The following is a 22,646-nucleotide window of genomic DNA, read 5'->3' as shown; positions in this document are numbered from 1 at the left end:
TATCAAAACACATGAATCGTGTCACACAGCATGCTACTGAGAAAGAGTCTGTAACTTTCATAATTAACATCAGAGGTTTTCTTTCTTCTGGAACAGAACCCAGAAATGTAGGTTTTTGGGGGATCTATTATCATAAATGGAATATAGTATTCATAATTATGTTTTCATTGGTGTATAATCACTGGAAACTATGAATCTTGTTTTTGTCACCTTGGGGTGAGCCATTACAATCTCCTCTTCCACAGAGGCCGCGATGTGGCACCGCCATGTTTCTACATTAGCCCAGACTAAACAAACCAAACGCAGCCTCAAGAGAAGGCCTTCGGAGTATTTTGCGGCCACCGTAGATACACGCTTGGAAGTGGAGGGCGAGGCAAATTCATTTAGTTACAATCTGTAACCTCGCCACCAGATGTCACTAAACCCCACATATTTCTCCTTCAAAAACTTTTTGATTAAAAATTTAGATTATTATTAACATAATAATTAACCCAAGTAAAATCGTTTTCAAATATGTTTCTTCATCATCCATCTGTATCTGAAAATTCATGATTCATGTTGCAGACCAGTTCTGAACGTGTGTATTTTGTACAACAAGATAATACCCCAGGATCTTACCGGATAAGTAAGCTGGTTCTTCTCCTGTTATCTCCCTTCTGGGTTTAGAGATGTCTGATTATGTCCAGACTCAAGCAATTCCAATAACAATGTAAGCTTGCCCTCCTTGCCAAGTGGTTTGGCAGATATGAAATCAGTGCAAACAAAATCTGATTTGTGCATGCCCAGAGCTACGGCCTCGCATTACGGAAGTGACTACTGTAATCGTAGTCATGGATGTATTACACGCCACGGTCCAGGACAAGTTTAGCCTGTTGTGATTCTTCCGGTTACCTTGTGTACTCTCTCTCTACAAGCTGCTACTTCATTACTTTAAGTCTTGTACATGTTGACTTGTGTTTACTGCATCTGAATGTGTGGGAGACATCATTGGTAGCAAGAACCTTGCCAACAGAAGATCAGTTATCTGAATCTCTGTGATGAGAGGTGTCTGCTGGTGTCACAGAATTGGTTGGTACATTTCAGTTGACATACAGACAAATACACTCATCAAAATGAAGTCTGTTTATTCACAGGATTGCAATCAATGGTGCAGCTTCACTGGCTGGTCTAGGGAGGAAAATACAAGGTAGAGACTTTGATCCAAACTCATTAAGCTGTATTTTAACGGTCTAAAGCACCGTGTACATGTGCATTTAGAGCGTGGCCAAATTCAATTTTGCGAGTTTAAGATAATCCGAGTGCAAATCAAGGCACATGGTTCAAAGGGGTTGTGCTCAGTCTCTTCATTAATCACAGGTGTGTTTGGGGCGTAACATGAAACAAACCAATCCGAGTGTCATCTCCCATTCCCTTTAAAAGCCAGGTGCACTAACACCTTGGTGGATCGCTATAACAACGGCAGACTTGCAGTCGTAGGACAGAACAGAGAAAACGGATCTTCTTGTGAACAGATTAACAGATTGATACACACAATTTTTTTTAATTTGAATCTTTTTGCATTTATTATTTTGCGTGTTTTGCACTGCTGCACATCAGTCTGTGTTTAACAAGCAGAGCACAAGTGCAATGTGCACCAAACGACGTGGGGCATATTTAACTAACTTAGAGTTACGGTAAAATACTATTGGTTGAAGAACAAGTATTTGTTGTTTTATTGCGCAATCACTTTCAAGCCACCTCAAGATAACAATGTGTCAGACCAAACTTTGGTGTAAGACCAACATGCTGATAGGTTCTCAGATTGGTGCAATTATATTTGCTATTTAACCACTGTGGGCGCTGGAGGGGGAAATGACTTCCGTTGTAGTGTGTAACTAGCAAAGACACTTGCGTTGCACTTAGTGCCGCTTTGCACCAGGTCTTAACGAATGAACGTGTTGTCTACACCTCAATTAAAGGAGTTGATTAGCACTGCATGATCATTTTTGTCACACCCTGGTTAAAACTACACAATATGGTTGAACCTGATACAGAAGTATTCAAATTTCAGTTTTTATAACCTGTATTTAGGTTCTAGGAAGTGTTTATTACAACCCATTTGATTTAAAAACACATTTAGAACCAGTCACAAATGTTCCCACTGAATATTTCTTTCTCTGTGAACCTGTTGCTTGTTGTTGAACATATGGAACACATGCTGTCTTTTCATCTGAGCGCAGAAGTTAAGCATTTTGAATTCCTCTGCGTTTTGCATAATTGTTTCTGCAGGGGTATGTTGTTCCATTTAATAATTTGACATGTTTTAACTCGGGCAAAACTTTCAGGCTGGGCTGGTGCTTCTGTAATGAATACCTTCCTTCACGCCTCTGTCCTGTACCCTCATAATAGTTGCACAAGTCATTATTCGGTCGTGCCTTGATTTATGCAAAACACATTTCTCCCCACTGACCATGCATTTTGATGTATTTTTGTTGTTGTTGTTGTTCATTGGGTGTATAGAGGTCCATGTTTTTTTTTCTGAGTTCATTTGTGGTGTTTAGATGTGATATGTAATTTATGGTGAATATTTAAGTGTACTTTCTGGCTCGACTATTTCTAAACGATAATGAGGCAGTTATATCTAGAGGTAGCTGTTGTTTAACTAACCTTCTAAAACATTCAGGCGACACGCACACACACATGCCTATATAACCCAGCACTTGCTCCTTGTTTTATATCTCCTGTCTGATCAATGCTAGCGGCAGACAACAGCACTAAAGCTTCCCTGATTGTTCTCAAACAGAGGATGTTACATGCTGTCATGGTGCTTTGTCTTTTTTCAGAAGTTATTTATTGTTTGTTTCCCCCTCGATTTCTTCTTTGTTGCCGTGTTTGTCTTGTGTGTGTTTGCTGATTGGTGTTGTGATAATTACAACTAGGATTGTGCTGCAGGCGCTCCTGTATGCTCTGATGTCTCACACTGAGCCATTGTTCTTTTATTTTGGCTGATTAAAGAAAACAAACACATCTAGCTGTTATTTTGTGCATCTGGCTGTGCTGAATAGATGGCACAACTGTGCAGGTTTATAATACAGGTGTGTATCTCATGTTCTGACACTGATGCAATGCACATCAATAAAACCATGACAGTAGTATATATAGCATAATACAGTTCAAGGTAGGGTTGGGTGATATGGACAAAATCAGGTAATGTATATTATAGATATTTTTACTCAAAAAAATGCTGTTGTCATAATTATTCCTGCTTTAAGGTATTGAGATATAGCATTGGTGAAGGAACACTCCTCTCTTTCGTAAACGTGCGCTCATTCTTCTTTAAATTGACACAGATATGCTTTAACGTATTGTAATGCGCATCAGTCGGTCATGATACAGCTGCTGAACAGAAAGGCAGGCTGCCGAGGTGAGAGAGGAGTTCAGTTTGGGTTCAGACCTGATGATGCAGGTGACTCACCAACACGGACGAAGCTGTGTGATCTGTCGGCTCTTTGAAAGCTTCAGAGGTGGTTTGCGAGTTCCTCTTCATGTGTGCTTCTGAACATCGGAGTGAATAATCTCCACAACGGAAACTCTGGAAGTCACAATACCAGAAATGCAAATTGCGGTTTGTTGATGAATTTATTTGCGGTGTGGAAGCTCAGAAAAATTGACCTCCTTCCGAAAAAAGAAAAAAACTAAATGTACTTTGTTTTCGGCGCAACATTTGTGTTCTGTGTGAAAGAAAGTATTCATGAAAAAAAAAAACATTTTGAAAAAAAATATGTTAACGGTCAAATTAATCGCACAACCCCCCACACACACACACACACACACACACACACACACACACACACACACACACACACACACACACCTCAAAAAAACAAAAACGTGTGCAACAGCCTTTATGTGGATATTATGACTAAGTGGGTAAAGGTAAATTGTAGAACAGTCTGGACACACATGCCATGCCACAATATCCAAAAAATTGTTTCATAACTCAATGTCAATATAATACCAATATGTTGCCTAGTCCTAGTTTGAGGCGTACATGTAATAATAATACCAGTACGCTCAATTTGATATAGAGTTAAGCAGTTTAGTCTGTAATCCGTTATTTTTTAAAAAGTCATCAAAAAAAAAAATGTTTCATCGAATCCAGTAATATGGAAGAGTGATGTGCAATCAAATGCCAAATTTAAGACCTTGATGTCAACTATACTATTATTTTTGGTATCCATCTCGTTAACGTCAATTAAAAAAAAAAAAACGATCATCTTACATTAATCCTTCACCCAGATAACTTCATCGTCATAAAGAGCTACTTAACAACTCGAGGACGGGGCAACATTTTGGCATCTTTTATGTTGCCAATAAAAGAGAGTAGCAGTTTTGTGTCCGAGAGAGCGTCATGTCATCTCTTAGGAAGAGTTGCGTCCGTGCTACATTCACTGAGTGAGTAGTACCTCAGATGTTATTCAAATTGTCACCAATTTAGGTTTTACAGCCTCATTATAAGTATAAGTCTTTCTTGGGATTGTGTTTTTTCCCAATTACCTGACAAAATGAATGTCACGTAGAGCGTAAGGTATCTTCTTCTCTCTTTTTTTTCCCCTCCTCTCTTTTGAGTATAGGTTGGTAATGAACTGAAGTTTCACCGAGCTGATAAAACCGGCCAATACGAGAAAGGAAAGCACACAAAATTACATACATCATTAGCTGCTTTAAAAAAAAAAAAAAAAAAGATTTGCTCATCAAATCAGGATTTTCTGATACAAAAATGTCTGCATCGATTTTGGCTGTGATTCCCTCCCAGCTTTGCCCTGATTCAACCAGTTTGAATCGATGCAGCAGTATCTTAGACATTAAACCCAGCACATCGATCCCACTTGGTGAATCGTGACACCTTCTGTGTGTGTGTGTGTGTGTGTGTGTGTGTGTGTGTGTGTGTGTGTGTGTGTGTGTGTGTGTGTGTGTGTGTGTGTGTGTGTGTGTGTGTGTGTGTGTGTGAAGACACACGTTTGCCTTGATTTTTGTGAAGGTTTTTTTTTTTTTTATCTACAAAAAGGCTCCAAATGTGGATTTTAAGCACGGCCACGAACGAAGAAGATTTACCCAACGCAGCAAACACCTCCTGTTCCACGTGTACTTCACATGTTTCTGTAGGTCTTGGCTAACGTGAGCACTAAACTACCAAAACTATTTATTTGCGTAACGGGCAAGTACTTTGTGAGCAGGACCTTTTGTGATTCTCTGATTATTGGTGCAGTCGTGTATGGACGTGTGCACATTTTTATTTCAAGGCTCTTTCGCAGTCAAAGCTTTAACCGTGTTGCAACCTCTTTGGCAGCGTTGCTCTGCCAGCCATTTACAATATTAACCCGTTCTATTGTCCACACTGCCTCAGCCCCTGTGGACTGTCGAGACATAGAACATGTCTGAGGGGAGCATGGATTTCTATGGGCCCCACGGGAGCTTTCAGAAGGAATGAGATGGATGACACACTTACCGTAAAGCGCTGCACTTTCCCTCCAGTCAGACCTGCTAAGGACGCTTTTGTGCTAAACCATCAATACATGCACAGATATTACACAGATTTTCTATACCAGTGATGGGATGTGTGTACACACTTGAAAGTTAACACACACAAAAAAAAAAAAAAAAAAATGTATCACCGACACATACACACTTACCTCGCACACGCACTTATGCACCCACATAGACGCCGGTCACTGCTGCAGGTCCCACTCAGCCTGAAAGTTATCCCCTGGGTCTTTGCTAACAACTAGCTACAGAATTGAGCTTCACAATTTAAATGTGTTTCCTCATCTGAAGAGGGCAGACACCTCTGCCCAGCCCTCTATTGATTAAAATCAATATGACCCAATCTCATCAACACCGCTGTCCTTGGCTTACTGGTGTCTGCCTAGCAGGGGACCCGGGTTGTGTGATGAACTACAGCCTTGTTTAGGCAGATCTATACCTTTCGAGGTGATTAGGTTAACGTGTTATCCAGTATGTACAGCCTCCTATTTCACTGCATCATTTGTCTTTTGCATTGATTAGAGGTTCATTGACTGCAACAACGCTGGCTGGCCATCAGTTCTAAGTGCACAGGGAATATGGAATAGAAATGCTTCTCACTGCACGCACTGTGCTGAATGGCTTTGCCCATTTACATTTGTGTGGCTTGTCTAAACCTATGATTATATGTTCTTCAGAGAGTCGCGTAGCCCATTGATGCATGTGTTTTTAATTGCCAGGCCAGTGTAAGAGTTAGAGGAAGAGGCCCCTGGACAGAGTCTGAGCTAAACTCAGCTATGCTGCCCTGTCACTTAATTTGTTTCCTCTCAGACTGCCTCCCTCACTCTCTTTCCGTCTCTGTGTTTCTCTCAGTTAGTCTGAGTGGTGCTAGCTGACCTTCACTGGGACACAGCCATGACTCTAATTGCATTGATATGTCAGTGAGCTCCAATGGTTGCAGGAGAGCATGGCAATATTACCCCAAAGCACTGTGGTAATGCCCATGTGAATTTTGCTTTCTTTCACTGATGACTCACAGAATCAAGCTGCTGAGAGGGAATAGACAGACCAATGCTTGCACCCACATAACACTTCAGAATTTTCTCTCAACATGATGGTGCTAAGGCAGTGCCCAACTTTATGCGTGTGTCCAAGGCGCAGTAAGCACTTAAAACCGTTCAACCGTACTGCAGACTGCAGAAAAAACATCTAGCACCCGTGATGTGACCCAAACGTTTCCGATGGGTTGTTTTGAAGCCTGGAGGAGAACTCACTGCTTGCTGCCGTCTTTTCTAATTAGTGAAGCCAGAAAAATCCAAATTTGTCTCCGCTCTCAACTAGTTCACTCGTGCTTCTCAGCAAATGACACAAACAACTCTTTGGAGGCTTTTACTTTGAAGCAGCTGCAGGAAGTGTTTGGTTTGCATAAATAGTACACGGGCATAAAAGCCAATCTCTGCATGCACCTTCTTTCTGTTCTCTGTTACTCTTTGTCTTATATGTCTTTAATTTGGTCCAGACTGCTGAATACATCGCAGCATTCAATGTAAAGATCTACCAGTTTTATATCAATGTTATTTAATGTCAACATCATCCTTCCTGTTTTGTAACATCTTTGCCTGTTTCTAATTTCAATTCTGTTATGGGCTGATTATATCAAATTTTTTCCCTGCCAACTGGTGGGTGGGTGGGTGGCAGCATGCACATGCACCTGCCCGCGGGCATGTGTGTGTCATGTTTATTCATCAAAGATTATATCCAAAATCAAGTGGAAGCACGGAATTAGCATATTGTAAATTTTTGTCAGAAGATAAAAAGCCATTTTGTGCTCTGTGTCAGTAGGTCTGCACAGAGTCCTTATCATTATTTGTCTTTGTTTCTTTTTTTTTTGGATTAATCTGATTTAATTTTTCTTTGAGAATATTTTTAGGTGTTAGACTCAACAATCTTTATAATGACATATGTATAGTGGAATATTAAGTCACATTCCAGAGGATATTTCTTTTAGTTTACCCTCTTTGTGTTCAACAGTCAGTATCTGGCCAAATTTGCAGACAGTACTTTTAATCTTAATCGAAATATTAATAATAAGTGTCATTAAATCTACATTTAGCACAGTACTGGGTAGAAGAAGAAATATTTTATGAATTATTTAAACATTTTCCAGTATGAGATATACAGTTTTGATTTCAGCTGCTTTTGATACATTTATTTGATGTTTTTCCTTCTTCCAACAAAGTGTTTGAAGTGTTGACTGACATGTCTCAACTGTGTAGCCACTTCTGAAATTACACCAAAAGAGAAATCACTGTTTGGGCTGAAGAAAGTCTTAACAAGGCTAATGACTGAACAACATGATAAACTTGACGGCAGTCAATACAACTCAAGCTGCTCGTTGAATTTGGTTGTGTTTAACCGTGTTTAATCAATCACTGATGACATTTGCGCTGCTCACTCTCATGTAAACATGTTTTTCTTTGCTGACAGAAGTTTCACTTTATAAGTGAGGCGAATGGTTTTTAACAATATTTTGGAGTTCTGCTTACGACATAAATGATATTAAGATAAGTCAATGCTTAAATATGTTATAATTATTACAGCCAGACAAACATGGCCGCAATGTGCTTATTGAGGGTGATAGTCATCTTCATACACATGTTTGCTTCTTTTGTCTCTAACATTTTGCTCAGTCAATGTTGATTCTTTTAGAATTAGCGCCTGGACCGCTTTGATCTGACTGTGCAGTCCGATCCAGGCTGCATAGCCGTCAGTCTTAACAAATTTAGCTGAATTTTGACAAATCTCCTGTTTTTATTCACTTTTTGAAATAACAAAAAAGGCAGCTCTATTTTGCAGTAGGAAGGAAACTAAGAACTGTCTCTTCTCCTCCGGTGGTCTATGTGATTCTTTAAGCAGAGATGAGGTTGAAGGACGGCTCAGGGGGTGAAAGCTGCAGAACCAACAAAGAATAAAAAAAAATTTGATTTCCAGACAGCGAGGAAGGAAAAGGGAAGCGAATGAGATAAAGGAGGCAGAAAGAACAGTACAGTTGTTTGAAAAAGCAAAACCTGTGTTGATGGAGACAGGCTGGTTACCAGATGGGTTTTGTCATAGAGAGAGAGAGACGGGAACAGAGAGGGAAATGGTTAAGAGATGGAGGCTGATGTGGCTGTCTGTAATGCGATATGGCAGATGCGATTTTATTTTTAGGACACAAGGCCCCAGAACGATAGGTTTTATAGGGTTTTGAGTGGGTTGATCTTTTTAAATATTCAACTTCAATGAAATATGGAGCATGACTCCAGGCTGTTTGGAATTCATAAGTCTGTTTGGCAGGACTGGCCCTGCATATTGAGAGCTGTCAGAGTCAGCCTGAGTGTTAAACACAATTCTTCAGCTGGCAGTGGAAACAATGGCAAAGCAGAGGCACCTTAGAGAGAATACAAAAAGGACAAAGAACGGACGTCTTCAATTGGAGGTTGCAATTTTTAAACGGCTTTTAATATTAAAACAGAGTGTGAATCTGTCTTGTGTTGCCTTTATTTGTGTGAATGAATAATGTCTCCCAGATGAAGTCCTATGGATAGGGCTCTGTAGCAATTGAAATGTCCCTGAACTACTGTATATCTTAGGTTTAATAGAAAATGTTTTGACACTGATCACAAAACCTGTAGTTTTTTGACACTTTATGTGGGCAAATATAAACCCCTTTTATTCACCAAACAAAATAACCCTCAAAACATCATGGTTGGTTATATCTCGAGTAGTCCAGCAATGTGAAACATGAATTCTACTTCTTTTAATATGGGACCTTAAAGTTTGGTGCTACATTCTTTTTTCTTTTTTTTTAAATGTACATGCCCACAAGCACAATCACAAATAATTGGCTAAAAATTCCTTTTTGATACCGAGGCCTTTTACAGGTCTTCAAAAATGTTCCCCATAACTCACTGCAGTCTTTGTGTGACAAAGAGAAGTCCATTGGTTGTGCTCCTCCTTTGTCATATAAACGACTTCTCAGTCAACAAGTTCATTAAACCATGTGGCCGACTGATTGAAAGCCAACAGAGAAATGTGCGCTTCTATCTCTCCGTGTGTCTGCGCATGCATCTGGAAGTGTGTTTCAACTTCGTGTCTGGAGGCCTGCGAAGGATCAATATTTTCCTCTCCCACTGTGACAGGTGTACACTGCTGGAGAAAGCGGCTGATAGAAACCCTTAGTTAGTGTGAAGTCACTGAGGGGAAATACATATGCATTAGACTACGACTGCTGGGGATATTTACCAGCAGTAACCACACAAACAACAACAGGTAGCAGAGCCTGAAACCAAGACATGTTTAATTCATGCAAGATGCAGTGCGAGCACACTGGCAATACACCTGTATCAGTGAAATACCCAGCGCTTATTGGGGAAGGACTGTGTGTGTGTGTGTGTGTGTGTGTGTGTGTGTGTGTGTGTGTGTGTGTGTGTGTGTGTGTGTGTGTGTGTGTGTGTGTGTGTGTGTGTGTGTGTGTGTGTGTGTGTGTATTTATTTATTTGTGTTTGCTTCTATGCAGGGATGTGTGTCTCTGTCTGTTTTGCTGTGTTTGTGTCTGATGTCTGCCTTACGTCTGGTGATTCTGTCCCTGTATGAGGAAACATTCTCACTCCATTACCCTGCATGTAGATATCATTAGTGTAAAGCAGGAGTAAGAGCCAGGATTGCTACAACCATCTGCCAGGTGGATTTTGCCTTTGTAATGCAGGTGGACAGCTTTGCTTATATAAGAACTGTACCTCTTTTTATCACACCATTTATACATATTGCATAGTTGTATTATTTCTGACGATATCCTATAGTATTGCAGTTTTTTTTAACAACTTTCAGAGAAATATAACTTGCTTAAGAAGTTACACACTATTATTTATGTAAGATGGCTTTTCTAAACCCATCCCAAATCTTTAAATGAACTTTTGTTCACTTTACCCTCAAATCACAGTTCTGTAGTGTGTTTATATTTGTTTTTTATGTTATACATATTGGCCACTACAAAATATCATAATAATGTGATATACACCATGCCATATTGGATTTGCCTTTAATTATTCACAATTTGGGTTTAGTCCATAGACTGTATATAAAAGTGGTCGTAGCTTCCGGCTCTGATAGGCCTTAAGCCACCGAGGGCCACTAGAGGTTGGCAGCAAAAAGCCTCCGGCTCCATAGACTCCCATTTAACTTGTCTCATATAATCCAAAGTTGATAAATTTGTTTCCGTTAGTCATTTTGGTGTTTTTAGCTAAAGTTGCTGCTTCTTATTAGTTTTTGGTCGGTCCATCTGAAAGTATTCCCGTCATTAATCCGAAAATTCGCCTCAGAAAGCCCTGTTTTTGGGGGCGTGTTTGTGTGATTGACAGGCCTATAGTTCAGTCAGGTTTCCATTATCGGTGGGGGGACGTAGTCCCGGATTTCCAATGAGATCGAGTCAGATCCACCACTCCCTCCCTCTCTCCCTCACAGCTCATCCAAAAATGGTCACTTCTGGCTCCAAACCACTCTGAACTAGCAAGACGGCCAAAATCCGAACTGGAGGCTTCACAACGGCCGTTCACAAACCAATGGGTGACGTCACTGTTGGTTGCTGTCACATTTTGAAAAGGCTACCATGAATAAATTTGTCACGATGAGAATGTTATTGACATATTAGGTCTAGGAATACGTCATAGGAGTAGCATTTGATTGTGAAGGAATCGATCACGAGGCCCATGAAAACAGAGGCTTTGTGTTAGTAATTGTAATTGTATTCTCTATAGAGCATCGTGTGCAATGTGAGCTGGCAGTGTGTAGGGTCGCGGTACTAGTGGCAGGGAACCAGGCTCACTTTTGGGGCATTGTTAGATGCACCAAGGCGTGCTAATGCAATGTCATGCTTGGCTGCAGCTCACAGTAGCCGGGGTTCACACTAAGGGGCAGAGGACTTGAGGGACAGCGAGCTCAGCCCTTTCATACCCTCCGCATCACCCTTTTTAGTTTTAAGCAGCAAACCACCCCAACACTGCCACTAACCCTCCGCTCACTTTGTCATGTATACTTGAACTACTTCAATAAGTCCTATTTGTTTATGCACTGCAGGTGAAATGCGCTGATACGTCTATATGAGTGCGTCCCTTATGTACACATCTATGCTTGTGCAAAGGCCATTGCCATGTCCAAATAGAGGATACTTACAAGCATGTAGTCATAGACAGTGACCTATAAATGTCAAGCAGCTGCCCCCATTCTCTTCTTTGAACAAGTTATTCAGGCTCCACTTGCTGTGATCATAGATTACTTCTGTACTGATCACTGTTATCGGTGTTATAGTTAAGTCATAGTTTACATTTACATTTGAAATATCTGGCAACTTTAATCTCCTAAACATTATAAACAAGTTAAAGTCGCTCTAATTAAAAAGCGCATGAGCTGAATACTTCCCTAAAATTATCTTCACAAATTAACTGCACCAAAGTGAGGATTGTGAAGCACCAACAGAGCTCTCTTATTTGGGCTGATCATCACTGTCACTAAATCAAAATATGTGCTTCTGGCGGCCCTGGCAAGATGTAATACACGCCCTTAGGGCTGTAACTGATAATTATTTTCATTATCACTTAATCTTTTGATTGTTTTCTTTATTAAAAGGAGCGGTGTGTAGCAGCAGTGTTGTTTACAATTACAAAAAAACTAAACACCCTTAACCTCAACTTCCCCTTCCAAGTGTGTAAGAAAGATTAGGATGGCAGCAAAAAACACCAAAGGCCCTCCGTAGCTCTGGTATTTAGTTGCTATTCTGGGCTACTGTAGAAACATGGTGCACTCCGTTAAAATTTATACACCAATGAAAACATAATTAAACTAAATCCTACACACCAAACCTGTAATGTCTCCTGCCAGTTGCACGTGCTCAGAACCATCTCAGCTGACTCCGAGTTCCTTCCTGATGTCCGAGCTCCTTACCCGATCTCTGAGGCTGAGCAGTGATCTCGTTCTTTCGGTCACCACCCAGAGCTCGTGACCATCGGTGAGGGACGGAACATAGATCGACCGGTAAATGGAAAGTTTCCCCCTTCGGCTCAGCTCCCTCTTTACCAACACGGTCCGGTGCAGCGCCTGTTTTACTGTTGCAGCCGCCCCGATTAGCCTGTCGATCTCCCGATCCCCAGCCAACAGAACCACATCATCTGCAAACAGCAGAGAGACGATCCCAAGACCCCCGAACCAGACGTTCTCCTCCCGCCGGCTGTGCCTTGATATCCTGTCCATGAAGGTCACAAACAGGATCGGAGGCCAACACCCACCGGGAACGTGTCTGACTTATTGTCGAAAATACGAACACGTCTTCTCCAAGTCCACAAAGCACATGTGGATTGAATGGGCAAACTCCCAGGACCCCTCCAGTAGTCTTGCGAGGGTAAAGAGCTGGTCCACTGTTCCGACCGGGACAGAATCTGCACTGCTCCTCTTGAATCCGAGGCTCGACAAATGGTCAGAGCCTCCTTTCCAACACCTTTGCATAAGCTTTAGTTGAAGACCTCCGGACAGGTTCCTCAGTCAGACGTTCCCAGTTTACCCTCACTCCACATTCGGGTTTGCCAGGTCTTTCCAGCCGACTCCCCGACCATCTGATCCAACTCACCACCAGGTGGTGATCAGTTGACAGCTCTGCTCCTCTCTTCATCCGACTGTCCAAGACATGCAGCCGCAGATCAGCTGATACGACTACAAAGTTAATCATTGATCTCCGGCCTAAGATGTTCTGGTACCAGGTACACTTATGAGCCACCTTATGCTCGAACATGGTGTTCGTTATGGCCACACTGTGACTAGCACAGACGTCCAACAACGAAACACCATCCGTGTCAGATCGGGCAGGCCGTTCCTCTCAATCACCCCCCACCAGGTTTCTCCATCGTTGCCCACATGAGCGTTGAAGTCTCAGGAGAACTATGGAGAAGGCCGGATACTCCGAAGTGCTCTTCGGTGCATAAGCACAAACAACAGTCAGAGCCTTCCGCCGAGAAACCTGCAGGTGCATGGAGGCGACCCTCTCGTTCTCCGGGGAGAACTCCAACACGGCGGCGCTCAGCCGGGTGCTCGTGAGTATCCCCACTCCTGCCGGGCACCTCTCACCCTGGGCAACTCCAGGAAAGGATAAAGTCCAGCCCCTCTCCAGGAATTTGGTTCCAGAGCCAACTATATCTAGCTGGTACGGCTCCACCTCCCACACCAGCTCAGGCTCTTTCCGCGCTAGAGAGGTGATGTTGCACGTCCCTAGAGCTAGTCTATGCTGCCGGTGATCGGCCCACCCGGGCCCCCGGCCTGCAATGTACCCAACCCGATGCTGGTCCCTGCAGGTGGTGGGTCCACAGAGTGGCTGCTCCATGTTGTTTCTTCGGGCTGAGCCTGACCGGGCCCCATGGGTGGAGGCCCGGCACCAAAGACTTCAAAGCTGAAGTTCATGGGCTGCTATTCATCAGGGGTCTTTTGAATCACTCTTAGTCTCGCCTGAGTCCAGTTTGCCTTGGGAGACCCTACCAGGGGTGATTATCTGGACAACATAGCTCCCAGGATCACTGAGCCACTCAAACCCCTCCACCACATTAAGGTGGCGATTCTCGGAGGGGTAATAAATTTGTATCCAATAAAACCGGAAAAAGCAACAAATCCTTACAAACTGGAACGAGAGAGAATCTTTTTTTTGTTGACGTTAGGCGTTTTAATCGATTTTTTGTTGAGTGTTTCAGCACTTTTTGCCTGCAAATCCTCAACCAGCTGCTGACTTACCCAAATCTAAAAATGAATGTCATTTGGAGGCAGGTAATATACCCACTGGCACTAAAAAGACTTCCAAATGATGTTTCTGTTCCACTAACGCTGATCTATTCTTTGTATTTCAACAAAGATATTAGGGTCGTTAAATGTGTGAGAGGAGAGACAGAAAAGAGGTTTGGGGGGGGGGGGTGAAACCACAGCTCAACAAAGGAAAACACTTTGATATGCATTAGAGCTGGGCAGGCCTCAGTTACCTATAACAGTGCTGGTTTTCACATTACCCATGGGGATTGTTATAGTGCTCTATGAACAATCCAGCCCCATATCTCCTGTATTTTCTCTTTTTCTCTCTCTTTATAACTCCCTCATTTTTTTCACTCTATTTTAGTCGGGTCCAAATTACAGTCATTGCCTTCAAGTCGTCCCACTTTCACAAGGCTGTTTATACCATTCACGTTATCATCTTCTCCCTCATCATCACGTCTCCCAGTCTTGTTCTCCTTCCGCACTCTTTCCATTGCTTTTTATTCCTGTCTGCTGTTTTTTCCTGTCTACAACAAACAAGTGAGGGACAAACCTTCAGTGACTGGTGTACTGCCAGGTAATGATCTTTAATTACCGCCAGCCTAATACACACAGGCAAGCTAACAAGCTGTGGGCTAGCTTTTACCTCATGAAAGACATTGGCACATAATCATAGACAAGATAATCAGGGTCCTTTTGCATCCATGGTCTGACCTCAATGTCACCATTAGTGGAGAGGAAGTTCTAAGGTTTGTTTGGAGATCCAGGTTTTTCTTTTTCACCTTTGTTTTTTTCTCCTTTTAATCTGTTGTTCTGTTCTAAGGTTTAAAAAAAAAAAAAGTGTTTGTCATGTAGTCTTTTCATGTTTCATTTGTTCTGTGAATCATTGTGAATGTTCTTTTACACCTCGAGAAGGCTAATTGCTGGCTGACATACAAAAATTCAAACCGATGATTTCCTCTCCTCTTGTATACTACTTTTGTTGCTGTGTTAGGAAAAGGCTGCCTTGTAAAGGTGAAATGATTACAGTACACCTAAAATAACTTTGCAACCACTTTGGAAATTGATTGATCATTCAAATAATTTGTCAAGCAAAAATTATTTGATTTGTTTGTCTTTAGAATCACAGAAAGTAATGCTGCCTTTGTCTCTTTTGCTCAACACTGAGGACACAGCATTCTAGTTTTTATAAACTTTATTGGAATCGTTCAGTGTCTGGTTAGACAGTAACTGTTTAGATCACAGAAGTCTGATACAGAACCAAAAATCCTTCACGTACCTTACATCCCTATTCTTCATACTAAAAAATTGTATTCAAAGTTTAGGTTATAAATAATTATTCAGAACAATTTTATTTAATAAAAGTATATAATAGAATAATTAAGCCTTCTCTGATTTCAAGTTCTCAAAAAAGGGTATTTCATGCTTGTTTTTTCTGACATTTTATGGGCTTAACAAATAATCAGAAAGCCTAATCCATATTTTCATCAATAATTTTTGTATTCATTAGTTTATTTCTATTTTTAATTTTATACTGAAATGTGTTATATTTTTTTATTAATGACCTGAGCCTGATGCAATAAACTGGCCCCAAATATTCCACTTGTAGATGCAAAGAAAAACCAGGGCAGATTGTCGACATTAGAGAGAACATGCAGCGCCCTGTCAAGCCATCTAGCTGTATTTTGATTTCTGCCGGGTGTGGAAGTGTGTGTTTGATCTTGCTAACTTCAACTTGTTGTGTCAGTCACTCCATAAAGAGAAAAAGTCACTTCACTGTCTGTATTTTTGCAACTCTGCATGACTACTTTCTTCTTAAAGTGATCAAATACAGCAAACTTCATATGAGTGGAGAGAAGGGGGAGGGAGCCAGAGATGAGAGGAGAGGCTCATCTGCATATGTATTTGCAGTGGCAAATGCAAATGGTCCAAATGATCTGACGAGAGGAAAATGTGAATTCCTCTCTGCACGTTTTTGCAGATTGAAAATTTTCTGCACAATACTATCCTACCAGACATGTTATAAACCACCATGGTTTCATCTTGAAATTCCCAATGATATTCTCAAACCATTCAGAGCAGCGATTAGTCTGTTTTGTTTGAGATTTTACTTGTCTTATGCTGCAAAATAAACAGTGTCAGTAGCTGGAAAAAAGGCTGTGGGCTTTGAGAATCACAGTTTAAAGACATTTTACAGCAAAGCTGTGAGCGAGACAAGCTCAGTCTGCCAGTTCTTTTATCATTGTTTTTCGGCTGTTTTTCTTCTCCAGTCTGCCTTCAAGCAAAGCAAAGGACAGCGTCGGACTGAGGATTGTGATAGACTGGTAGTTCAGCACGATCGCACTGTGTGCATGGCTTAAACACTGGAAAATACCAGTCTCCCGGCTTTCTCATGTGTTGACGGTTTTGCTTCAAGGTTTTAACAGCTCTTCATGTAGATGTGTTCATTGTTACTGCTATAATGGCAGTGTAGCTTTAACAGTGAGGGAAACAAAAAGACAGTCAAGAATTGCTGCAGCCCAGACTTCACTTTCTGCTGAGGCTCCACGGCTCAGTCTGCCTGCCTACTAACTTTTCCAAACATCAAGAGAGGAGAAGACGGGTGGAGGGAGAGAAATGAGTAAAGGCTCATCTGAATCACACGAAGCAGCAAATATAAATGGAGCAAGTGATCTTACATGAGGAAATGTGAACTCCTTTTGGCTGCTATTTGCAGATGGAATAAAGGAATACCTCTCACACTCTTTTCTAATATTGGACTGAAAAAGTTTCCCAATGAACTGCTTTCACACCGAGCGTGAAAATGACTTTTATATTTATTAAAATCTACACGAGTGAGAGATGTTTCTATAAAGAAACAATTCATAGCTCCAAACTTTAAATCAAATTATATAAATGCACAAGGAGAGCACAGACCTTTGCTGAGGCAGACTTTTTTATGTATCTGCCACAGCTACTACGATATATGTCTGGACAAATTACAATTGTACTCGTTCCAATTGTCCCTATGACACCATTGTCCCCAAGTGCATCATAATTTCTGCTTTCTGTATTAAGTTTGAGCAAGTACACGCGAATCCCAGAGGATTAATGGGACCCGTAAATGTGGATTGTGATATGAAGTCATTGTATTTCTAGAATGGCCTATGTTTTTCTCACAACTTCGTTGCTATCTGCTGGACTTTAAGCTGTATGATATGTTGTAGACCAGTCTGTGCAGTGTTAATGAAGGTGAAAAATAATGTATAGATCCATACTGGGATTTGGATTCGCTCCAAAATTGAATGGGTTCTTCCTTGCCTCCATGCTACACCCTTCCATCAAGTTTCATTACAGTTTTGTAATCCTGCTGACAAACAGACAAGCAAGCCGCACCGAGAACAACCTCTTTGGTGGAGGTAAAAATTTGCTAAATTTATCTGGTTCTATCAGCAATGGAAATCAGTCAGGATTATCCAATTTTCAAATACTCCCTAGTTTATTCACTATTGTCTAAATGTTTTTTTATTTCCGACTCTCCCACCCTTGCAGTAATGCCCTTAAAGACTTTTTTGCCAACCATCATCAAGCAAAAAAGAACGCCTTACTATCAGTCGCCTACAAAAATGTGTGTGGCGCTGAGGTAATACTCTATCGTACAAACAAGAGAAACATGCATAGACTGCTGAAGCTGTCTAAAAGGGTCTCTGAATAATCGTCAAATAGTTCCATCCCAAGTTAAAACTGGCCTCACCAACTTTCTCTTTGAAGAAAACAACAAAGCAACTAATGCTACTTCCCCCTAACTGCTCTTGGTCAAAGGCAATAACTGAAGTAATAAGCTACTTTATTTACAAGGACATGCACTTGCAACCATTTAGCGTTTAAAGAACTTGATTTAGATGAACGACAATGGTCGGAAAATTGAGGCAAAATATACCCTGTATCTGTAGCCTGCTCCTCATGTCTGCTGGACATTGGTCACTACTACACTTGCTGGTACAATCATAAGACACCTGAATTTGATTGAACAGTTGCTGGTTGAGTTGCATTGTGGGTAATGTAAGTGGTAGGCTTTCGCAAAGAGAAGCATGTGTGGAGTAAGAAGATGTTTTCTCTGCCTGCATTGACTTATTCTTTTTCTCTTCCGGATCGATAGAGCACTCTGAGCTATTGCTAGTGTGGCAGTTATAATTGGAAATTGAAATAAAAAGTGAGAAACAATTAAAAATCCAGTTTAAGCTAAATTGAAGTGTATTAATTGCTATGACTTTTAAATCAAAATGCACATCATACATCGAAATCTAAATTGTTGGAAGGGTAAATTCTCACCTCTGACCATCCAGAGCAGCTACTTTGAATAAAATTATTCTTGACTCATTCTCCTATAAAACCTTTTGTCAGTTGTTGGTTAAAGCAGTACAACCTCTGAAATGAGACATGTTTTACGTTTCTCAGACGTGTTGTACAGCTTAGATGAAAGCATATATTGAGAAGCTTGCGAGGCTTCAAAGGAAGGGGCAGCAAGGTGTCAAGGCAGGCGGAGTGAGAAGAAACTGAACTTGCCAGCACTTTGATCATGTTCACGACTAAAGGTCTGGGTCCTGTTGGGGGGGGGGGGGATGCACTTGTGGATAGGAGGTCTTATTCAAGTGCAGGTTTCTTCATTTATTTTTGAAGTATATATATATATATGTATTGATACGCCACTTTGTACTTCTGTCTAGAAAGTGTTCTTCATAAATAATCATTGAGGGCTCATGCAGAGCTCAAAATGATATAAAGATAATTTATGTAAATAAAGGCTCAAATGAAATTGTAAGATTTTGAATTTTGTCACAATTTATGTCAGATTACCTCGCCTTTCTCTGGGAGATGACAGAAATGGTGTCTGTTTAAGATATCGAAAGAAGTGTAAATGAGATGTCACAATGCAAATACTTGATAACACAACTGATCATTTTCACAACATCCACTCTGAATCTGTTCATGTGTTATTTGTAAACGAAATGTGTGTCTGTGGGGCATCGCTGAGCAGAAAGAAGCAGGAGGGGTGGGGGTAGATGACAGGTTTTGAGAGGGAGGACAGCGGAACAGGACATGATAGGGAAATTGTGCAACGAGAGGATTGACAGTAGGGAATAATTGTCATCTGTTACAACAGGAAGAGCACGTAGGGGTTAGATAATGAGAGGAGACTTGGATTTTCAGCTGTGGTAAATGTTCAGTCACAGCAGCAAGGCAACACACTACTCATTTCATCCTTTTAAAATCCCCCCCGCTGCCTCTTGTTTGCCTTACGAGTTTTTGTGAGGTTGCCAGTGTGTGTGATCGTTGGCTTTCTTTGCCTAATTTTTGCCGTTGGTTCCTTCTTGTCTGCTCTCTTTCCTCCCTTCATCCTTATTTATTTGTCAGAGGTTGTGTTCAGGGACGTTCCTTGTCATTCGTCAGCTCGGCCCATAAAACACACTGTCATGACTGACTGGCCACGCTCCAAACTCATTACCGATTGGCTGACAGAGCGGGTCGCTCTGTTCTGCTCCGCTGTGTTTGACTCCTGTTTGCCAGACATTTCAGACTCAGGAAACTTTAAATGCGGTGGTGTCTTTCCTCGCGCCACTCCTCTCAGCCTCACGCTCAAGGTCACATGAATATGGATTTACCCTCTCTCCTTCCAGCACACACATACTGATGATGAAGTCTAAGATCAACTCGGAGGGATTATAATTCAGAACGGAGGTCTGATCTTGGCATCTGGGCGTCGCTCTGCTCCACTGTCTGTCTGGGAATGTGTTTTAAGGAATAAGAAAGATGAAGAGGACTACTGTATGAGCAGGGAGCTGAGATGAAGAGCAGAGAGAGGAGAATGGATGATGATGGTGGAATCAGGGGTGGGGTGGGGGGGGGGCTCAGGGGGGAGGGGGGTAGAGCTCGGTGGGAGGGTGTCACGTAAGAAAAAAGGGAGAGACTAGGAGAGTGGAAAAGGGTGACATACAATGTTATTGAGTTTCTGTTGCGGTTGGTCCATATCCATTTCATCATATTGAGCTGGCTCCATGCCACAGTCTGCTGCAGAAAATGTGTCCTCATCCGTGTGTGTGTATACATGGTGTACGCTGCCACGGTGTTTGTGTGTATTCCTCCAGACCAACGGTGTGTACAGTGATCTCATGTCTGCATACTGTACATTTCTTCTGCATGTGCTCACTTAAGTGCTTTCGCATGGCTTTCTGATGGCTCGTTATTCCATCATTTTGCGTTTGCTGCTTTATGACTGACATATTTTCTGTTCACTCGCTTGCTTTTTCTCCTTCCCCCTGTCTTGCTTGTAATTTAATCTGTAATCTGTTTAACCTCCTTGCTTCCATTCATTTAACGAGTCGGTCACGCGTCACCTTCTTTCCGCCTCTCCTCCCTCATTCTCACAGTTGTTCTCACTGCTTTGTCTCTGTTTTTCACTCGCAGAAAACAACAAGGCACCTTTACAGAGGTCTCGCTCTCGGCAGAATATAAATGCGAGTTCAGCGGCGGTGAAAGCTCCCCCTGCCAAGGAGGCCCATAACGAGTGTGAGAGCCATCCATCTGCGGCCAGGGCCAAGGCTTCTGCGTGTTCAGAGCCCGGCCGCAGGTACAGGAACATCCCGAGTCACAGCTATGGTCAGGACAGAGAGAGGGTGGTGGAGAGAGAGCCGGTCAAACTGAGAGAGAAAGAGGTGGGAGTAGAAGCAGAGACTCCGGCCTTCCAGCCACCCTCCTCTGGTCCTGCCGTCAGCAGCCGTGGCACCATCGGAGAGTCAGACGTAGAGGCTCTGCTGGCCAAACTCAGAGCCTTGTGAGGTTCCTTTCTTATCTTTTAAATAATACACCCACAATATTTATACCCAAACATCTAAAGATGTTCTGAATGTAACCTAAATGACTTTCTGTCAACAATCTTGTTAACAGGAAGAAAATTTAGTTGTTGAGAAAAAGTTGTCAAGGAAAAATATTTAGGTAGTTCAAATATATTCGATTAAAAATAAGTATTATCAGCAAATATAAATGTAATACTTTTTAAAAGCTTTAAAATCAAATACAACTTCACAACAATACTATAATGAACTAGGGAACCGTGATTTTAACTCTTGATGGTACAGAAATAGAAATAATTTTCTCAACAATTCTGGCAGATGGAGGCACAGAAAGCCGGTCACACTTTGACACACAGAAAGTCCTCAGAGGTTATGACCGGTAATAAAAACTGATTTACAAAAGAAAATTCTGGCAGATGGAAACTGGTCACACTTTGGCACTCAGAGTGTCCACAGAGGTTGTGTTAGGAAATATAGACTGTATTACAAAAGTTTTGATTCAGTGGAAATACTCGAGCTTATTAGTGTCATTGGGTCTAGTTCTAAAGAGAAATTACACCCAAATAGATTCATCGCAGTCTTTATCTGATCCTGCAACGTGCACTGCCAAAACCTGCTGGCTGTTCTTTATTCATTCCAAACAATAGGACAATCACATATCTGTTTCTCTGAAAGTAAAAATTGCTAAGCACTTTTTTTGTAAGTATGCAATAATACGATATTTTCTTTCACATTGACATTTTCACATCTTTAGCATAGTATCTCGTCCTACCTGTATTTTAGTTTTCAATCGAGTATTGTTGTCATGTGCATGTTATTAGTCGAGTATAAGTAGAGACTTTAACTTTAAATTTGCATCTATTAGCTCTGGTATTACTTTTCTGTGTCTTTTTCCTTTTTTTGAGTTTTTTGAGGGTTTTTTTTCACTCCATGTGGGGTGACGGGGTGTCTTTTACGTTCAAAGCATTGGCCTAGTTGTCTATAAAACTATAAATATAAATACAAAGGATCAATACATATGATATTTATGCCATGATTATACTTTCACTGGTTGTAACAGCGGTTATATATCAGAGAGAACAAGTTTGCCCAAAGAAGATACAGTCTTATTGTCCAAAATGGGCCACAAAAGAAACAAGTTCACCAGAGCTGATGCTGTTTTTCTTCTACATTCCCACTGAACACGCTCATATCTTAAGCATTTGTCTTGTATCTGTATTTTTACTCTTCACTTTTATAGACCTATTTCCAATAAAATAAAGCAAAAAAAAGTATTTTGTTTTTTGTGTGGCTGTTAGTGTTTAGTTGTTGCTAACAGTGGTTTTTCTTTCAGTTTTGATTACCTTCATCCTACTTAAACATTTACAATGTCATTGAGCATGGACCACACCCTTGCTATAGCCTCCTTAAAACAATCTAGGGGGCCAAAATCGTCTTAAAACCTTCCATCTTTTAACATACTCATAATGCATACAGCCCAACTGAAGGGTGAATACA

At 41.3% G+C, this 22,646-nt stretch overlaps 1 protein-coding gene across 1 annotated transcript in view; it reads left to right on the top strand.

The window, feature by feature from the left end:
• The window catches only part of LOC138620524 (protein diaphanous homolog 3-like), a 154,529-nt gene extending 132,126 nt beyond the window's left edge, over window positions 1–22,403 (top strand). Inside the window, exon 27 of the mRNA XM_069697797.1 lies at window positions 20,764–22,403. Within this exon, the coding sequence (XP_069553898.1) occupies window positions 20,764–21,134 (371 nt within the window). The 3' untranslated portion in view covers window positions 21,135–22,403. The remainder of the gene's footprint in view (window positions 1–20,763) is intronic.
• The last annotated feature ends 243 nt before the right edge of the window (window positions 22,404–22,646 follow it).

Source organism: Brachyistius frenatus, unplaced genomic scaffold (genome assembly GCF_029030835.1).
Source record: "Brachyistius frenatus isolate BFR_SWC_R1_liver_20210118 unplaced genomic scaffold, ASM2903083v1 Contig_24, whole genome shotgun sequence".
Taxonomy (NCBI): Eukaryota; Metazoa; Chordata; class Actinopteri; family Embiotocidae; genus Brachyistius; species Brachyistius frenatus.
This window is presented reverse-complemented; position numbering and strand designations above follow the sequence as displayed.